Here is a 7031-nt window from a genome sequence, read left to right on the forward strand (position 1 = left end):
GTCTTGCCTATAGTTGCAGTTTTGCATAAATGTGTATAAGCATTTAATCTCCAACCTAAGAAACAAAAAAAGAGAAAAATAAATTTATAAAATATTATATGCATAAAACTCAATGATGCAATAGTGGCATTTTTAACATAAGAAGTTACTTTAATGAGTTATTTATTTATTTTATTTGAAATAAATTTGCCAAATTATTTTGCATATACTTTTTCTATAAATTTTGTGTTTATCATTATGCAAAAAAAAAATAAAAATAATAATTCTAAGATTTGATTATACAAAAATTTCTCTACCTCGCGGTGTTTCTATTTTTTCTTTTAGTTCAAGCAGTGCCGGGTGTTTGTAATTTGATTACAAAAATTAAAATGTATATTCAATAATTAGATTTGCTAAAATTAAACCATCAAAACAAAATTTATGGCCTTGTTGCTTTTGACTTTTTGGCTAAATTTTTTTTGTTTGGGTAAGGATTTTTGGCTTTTTTTTTTTTTAAAATTTTTGTGAGAAAAAAAGTGAAATAATTATGATTTGGATGTGACATTTTATCTTATTGACTTTTTAACTTATTTTTTCTTTTTATGACTATTTTAATTTTGTAGTCTCAAAAACTTTTATACCAAACGAGGGCAAAATCTTATTATCCTTGTAATTGTGTGATTCATTTATGTCTTTGTTTGGAATGTGGATTGACTTTTTAACTATTTTAACCTATGACTAAAAAGCCTCATTTGTGATAGGTTTTTTGATTTTTTTGACTTTTGTGAGTAAAAAAAATGAAATAATTATGATTTAAATATGACATTTTATCTTATTGAATTAAAAAAATTATTTTTTCTTTTTATAACTAAAATAACTCCAACTCAACCCAAACCTTCATGAGCCCTGTTTGATAGGGCTTATTTTCAGCTTATTTTAGCTTTTAGCTTAATTTAAATTATTTTGATGTGTTTGGTTCAGCTTAATAATACAATTTATAACTTTTTGTAAGTCAAATATTAACTTATTCTTTAAGTGGGGGAGGAGAAACTTAATTTATAAGTCAAAAATCAACTTATATTCACAACTATAAGTTATAAGTTGTTAAGTTATAAGTTGTAATCACTTTCTCACAGCCCTATCAAACGGGGCCATGCCCAACATAACCTTCTAGGTTGATATTGTAGTTTCAAAAATGACTTAGACCCCCACCACCCCCACTGTTTTTTGATTGGCTCAAATTTATTTATTTATATATTTATTTTTTCAATCTTGCTCTCACAGGTCCCCACGTGGAGGTGGAGGTGCTGGGGATCACCCCCCACTGGGGTCCCCAGCAGTGTTGTTGTTGTTTTTTAGAATCTTGATAGAGACTCTCAGTTCCCCCCCCTCCCTCCCACCACCACCCCCTACACACACGTGGGAATGGTTATTGAAAAAAGAAAAAAAGAAAAAAAGAAAAAAAATATATATATATATATATATATATATATATATATATATATATATATATTTTCTGGCTAATCAAACGGCACCGGGGTCACCCCAATGGGAGTCGGAAACATATGCAATTTTTTAATTTTATCAACTTGAACAACTATTGGTGTGATGCAGAGAAAATCCCCCAACCCTAGCATTATATAAACAAACATGCCTTCATGGTGACACCCCAAACAAGGCTATGGCTTCCATTCTCCCTCCAACCACCACCAAGACTACCACCACCTCCTCCACCCTCTATTCTTATCCCATTTTCAAGAACACCTCTAAAATTCCCACAATTAGAAAGCATAACCATTCCTTCAATGTGTCATGCAGCAAAGCCAAAGATAGTGACCCAAACCTTACTCCCCCCTCCCAAAATACACAAACCTCCCTAGGGAAGTTTGATAGGAGAAACATGGTCATTGGCTTAGGAGGCCTCTACGGAGCAGCCGGACTCACCGACACTGACCCACCAGCCTTGGCCGCTCCGGTCACCGCCCCGGATTTATCCAAATGCGGGGCGGCGGATTTACCCGCGGATGCAAAACCGACCAACTGTTGTCCTCCAAAAACCAACAAAATCATCGAATTCAAGCTCCCTCCTCCCTCCAACATTTTACGAGTCCGACCCGCGGCCCATTTAGCCGACGAAAAATACATAGCCAAGTTTTCTAAAGCCCTCCAACTCATGAAATCGCTCCCCGATGACGACCCACGAAGCTTCAAGCAACAATCCAATATTCACTGCGCTTATTGCGAAGGCGCTTATCACCAAGTCGGTTTTCCAAGCACAGAACTCCAAGTTCACAACTCATGGCTCTTCTTTCCCTTCCATAGATTCTATCTCTACTTCTTCGAAAAGATTTTGGGAATGCTGCTCGATGATCCAGCGTTTGCAATTCCTTTTTGGAATTGGGATTCTCCGGCGGGCATGAAAATACCCGCCATGTATGCGGACATAAATTCGCCACTCTATAACCGTCTCCGTGACGCCAAACACCAGCCACCGACATTAATTGACCTTGACTACAATTTGACTGATCCGAAAAATGTCGATGAGGAGAAGCAGAAGTTGAGAAATCTAACTATATGTACCGACAAGTGGTGTCGGGTGGGAAAACGCCTCGGCTTTTCCTTGGAAGCTCGTACCGTGCGGGAGATGACCCGGACCCAGGTACCGGGTCCCTGGAGAACATCCCGCATGGTAGAAATTTAATGTATAAAGAGAAATAGAGAATTGTATTATTGATTGATATAATGTTCTATATATTACAATGATTCATGATTCCTATATATAGAAGAGGGTGAGTGTGTAGTAGGTAAGGAGTAGGTGAAGTGGAGGTGGTAGTGGTGTAGTGGGTTAGGTTTAGTGGAGTAGGTGAGGTGGTAGTGGTGTAGTGGGTTAGGTTTAGTGGAGTAGGTGAGGTGGTAGTGGTGTAGTGGGTTAGGTTTAGTGGAGTAGGTTTAAGTGGGTGAAGTAGGTGGAGAGTAGGTTTATGGTAAATTCTAACAGCCCCCCGCAAACTCAAGGAGGATAGAAATTAACCAACTTGAGTTTGAAGAAAAGAACAAAACAAGCAAATACATAAAAATAAAAGAGGATAGGTGACACTGTATGGTCGTGTCAGACCATTGGTGAAGACACTCGATGGTGGTGTCATAACATTGTAGAGGACACTGGATGGCGGTGTCAGACCGATGTAGAAGACAGTTTATGGGGTCATGTCGGACCGTTGTAGAAGACAGTTTATGGGGTCATGTCGGACCGTTGTAGAAACTAACCGGAATCAATGTCGGGACAGTTTACAGAGTCTTGTCGGACCCTTGTAGAAACTAACCGGAATCTATGTCGGGACAGTTTACAGAGTCTTGTCGGACCCTTGTAGAAACTAACCGGAATCTATGTCGGGACAGTTTACAGAGTCTTGTCGGACCCATAAAGGAGCTAACCGGAATCAATGTCGGGACAGTTTACAGAGTCTTGTCGGACCCTTGAAGAGTCGCACCCTCAAAAGGTGTGCCCAATTTTTTAAAAGGCGTGCCATCAAAAAGCGTGCCCAATTCATAAAAAGGCGTGCCATCAAAAGACGGGCCATCAAAAGGCGTGTCCACTTTATCAAAAGATGTGCCATGAAAAGGCGTGCCAGTTTGTCGGGCGGCAAGAGGCGCGCAATACGCGTGGCTGCCTCGGCTATTTAACCAAGACGAAGGCTGAGGCTGAGGCATACCATTCTGAAACCTCTGAAACCAACCCTTCGCTGAAAAACTCTGCCTCTGCGGAGAGAGAAACTGTGGAACACTTTGTTGCCATTCTGTCACCAACCCTTCCGAACATTACCAGTCTGAAATTGCTATTTCGCTGAAACACTTAGCAACCCAAAAACATGGCCTCTTCTTCCCGTCCAGCTACCCAGAACCTGCTCACGCTCTTTCCAGAACTGAACGAGCCCACAAGAGAAATAACTGGTGCGGTGGCCAGTGAACCTCAACCAAACACCTCTGGTTTTGCTCCATTGAACTTTCCGATGCGGTCGGTGGAGCAAAAAATGGCGGTGCAAACTGATATTGAGGCTAATCAGTATACTCTGAAGGCATGTGTGGAAAGCATGACGGCGGTCACAAATTTGTCGAACCGGCTGCAGAGTAGAACAAATGAGGTGCAGCATTTAACCTCCCAGCTGGCTCTGCTCCAACGCATGTATAAGGATGCGCGAGCAGAGATAAGCGTGCTAAGGGCAGAAAACAAGGAGCTCAAGCGGAAGGCCACCGTGATGTTCCGATTTGGAGGTCCACCATATGCTGTAGTGGAGGAGCAGGGAGGAGGCAACTTGCTTGGTGGTCTAGGAAGCATGGAGGCTGGGCAGTCACGGGACAACCAAGAGAAAAGCAAGAAGAAGAGACCCGCAGCAGAGTAGAGAAGAAAAAATCCCACTGTGGATGTGGTTGTGTTGGTTTTTGTTTTTTGTTTTTTTTTTTTTTTTTTTTTTGGTGTAAAATGGTGATCGGGGTGAGCCCCAACATGAATAAAATGAGTTTGTGGAATGATGAATGTTTTTTTTTTTTTTTTTTTTTTTTTTTTTTTTTTTTTTTTTTTTTTTGAAAAGTAAGGGAATCGAATAATAAAAAAATATGGAGATAGTGATGAAATGATAAGCATGGTGATGATGAATATATAATAAAAATAGAGCACCAATTAAGTTTTATAATAAAAAATAAAATTTGGGCGGTGAATGAGTGTGATTAAAAAAAGGAGTGTGGGTTTGAAAGTGGAAAGATGAGAGAGAGATAGAGTGGGGTACATGATGGGTATGTGATAAAATAAAATATAAAATCAGTGGGTGGAGCATATGCATTAGCATAATTAAATCCATGCACCTGAAGGTTGAAAGACGGAATCAAACCACCAAAAGCAGCAGACAAGGTGAAATTCCCAACCCTTGCAGCCCCCCTAGGCATAAAAACTCCCAAAATTCCATCCTGTTCTTGACGGAAATAGTTTGCAGCCCCCCTAGGCATAAAACCTCCCAAAATTCCATCCTGTTCTTGACGGAAATAGTTTGCATCTGGAGCAGGAGGAGGAGCTGTTGCGGGCCTCTGGCCTGCAGGGCGATGAAGGAATGTCCTCGCCAGGAATTGATCTGAATCTCGGGTCTGAACTGGTTTTGCCCCTTCCATATATTGGAACCAACTTCTCTTCCTCTAAAAAATGTGAGTGAATATGCAGCCACCTATAAAGACAGGGCCAACAGTACAGGTGGCCACAGAGAGTCACTATTGGGTCTTCAGTGAATTCAAAGCATATATTACATTCAAAATCACCCATTTCATTGCTAGTATTGCCTGAACACGAAGGGCCAGTTGATTGGCCAAAAACACTATTCATACCCAAACCCTAAAACCTGAAGCACCTGGGCTGTAAAATTGGGAAGATCTGTGGTGGTGATGAAGACGACCGAGACGGTGGTGTATGGGAGGACAACAGTGAGAGGAGGTGCAGTGGTGGTGGACTCGAATAAATTTCAAGGTATGTGTAGAAAATTCTAGCGGATTAGGTTGAGGTCCGGCGGGCGGCCAAGGCGAGGTTGCCGCCCGCCGGTGAAGCGAAAAATACTAAGTGCTTAACCTTGCTCTGATACCATGTAGAAATTTAATGTATAAAGAGAAATAGAGAATTGTATTATTGATTGATATAATGTTCTATATATTACAATGATTCATGATTCCTATATATAGAAGAGGGTGAGTGTGTAGTAGGTAAGGAGTAGGTGAAGTGGAGGTGGTAGTGGTGTAGTGGGTTAGGTTTAGTGGAGTAGGTGAGGTGGTAGTGGTGTAGTGGGTTAGGTTTAGTGGAGTAGGTTTAAGTGGGTGAAGTAGGTGGAGAGTAGGTTTATGGTAAATTCTAACAGTCCGGTTCACATATGGTGCGGGGACCGCACCCAGCCGAATCTAGAAGACATGGGGAACTTCTACTCTGCGGGACGAGATCCGATCTTCTACGGTCATCACGCGAACGTCGATCGGATCTGGACGGTGTGGAAGACATTAGGAGGAAAACGAAACGATTTCAAGGATTCGGATTGTTTGAATTCAGAGTTCACCTTTTACGACGAAAATGCTCAGCTTGTGACTGTAAAAGTAAAAGAGAGTTTGGATCATCGAAAACTCGGCTACGTCTACCAAGACGTGGAAATTCCATGGCTAAACGCTCGACCCAGTCCTCGTATTTCAAATTTTTTTCGAAAAATAAAGAACAAGGCCGGGATAGCAATGGCGACAGAGACACTGGATTCTGCTGCCATTGTATTCCCAAGAAAGCTTGATGAGGTGGTGAAGGTGGTGGTGAAGCGGCCGACGAAGTCGAGGAGTGAGAGAGAGAAGGAAGAAGAGGAGGAGGTGGTGGTAGTGGAGGGGATAGAGATGGAGAGAGATGTGTCTGTGAAGTTTGATGTGTTTATTAACGACGAAGACGAGGCGGCAAGTGGGCCGGAGAAGACAGAGTTCGCCGGAAGCTTTGTGAATGTGCCGCGTAAACATAAGCATGACAAGAAGATAAGGACTAGTTTGAGGTTGGGGATAACTGAGCTATTGGAGGACTTGGAAGCTGAAGATGATGAGAGCGTGCTGGTGACTTTGGTCCCTAGATATGGGTCTGATGCTGTCACTATTGGTGGTGTCAAGATTGAGTTTGATTCTTAAATCAAATTCTTGAATAACAGTGTTCTATGTGTTTTTGTATAATTTTTTTTTTATTATTATAAAAAAATTAAAATAGACCAAGAATATAATCGGAAATGTTGTTGTCCCATATCATCTCAGATTTTTTTGGGTGATATGTTTGTATAGTAAAGATTGAATTGGGGTAATGTGTGTTGAAATATGAATGAATTTGAGCAATAAATTGATACTATCGAGTAAAATTTGAGGTAAAATTTATGATTTTGTAATATTACTGAAATATAATTGGAAAAATTACAACTCTGTTTCTTTTTCTTTTTTCAAAAAAAAAAAATCAAATTAACAGTAAATTTTATAAACATTAATATTAAATTCATAAACTTTTTCGCTAT

At 40.4% G+C, this 7031-nt stretch overlaps 1 protein-coding gene and 1 non-coding gene across 2 annotated transcripts; one reads left to right on the top strand and one right to left on the bottom strand.

Annotated features, from left to right (window-relative positions):
* The first annotated feature begins 1660 nt into the window (after positions 1-1660).
* On the top strand, positions 1661-6756 carry LOC114267949 (polyphenol oxidase, chloroplastic). Its single transcript, XM_082886768.1, is given in 3 exon segments — positions 1661-2543; positions 2546-2681; positions 5871-6756. Coding segments are annotated over 3 exon segments (1809 nt in total). The 3' UTR covers positions 6661-6756.
* Positions 2688-5862, bottom strand: LOC114305327 (uncharacterized). The gene has a single exon (XR_014339642.1). It is a non-coding gene; the product is annotated as an uncharacterized LOC114305327 (transcript).
* Positions 6757-7031: the final 275 nt, after the last annotated feature.

The sequence above is a fragment of the Camellia sinensis genome, chromosome 9, assembly GCF_055761805.1.
Source record: "Camellia sinensis isolate YWXY chromosome 9, ASM5576180v1, whole genome shotgun sequence".
Classification (NCBI taxonomy): Eukaryota; Viridiplantae; Streptophyta; class Magnoliopsida; order Ericales; family Theaceae; genus Camellia; species Camellia sinensis.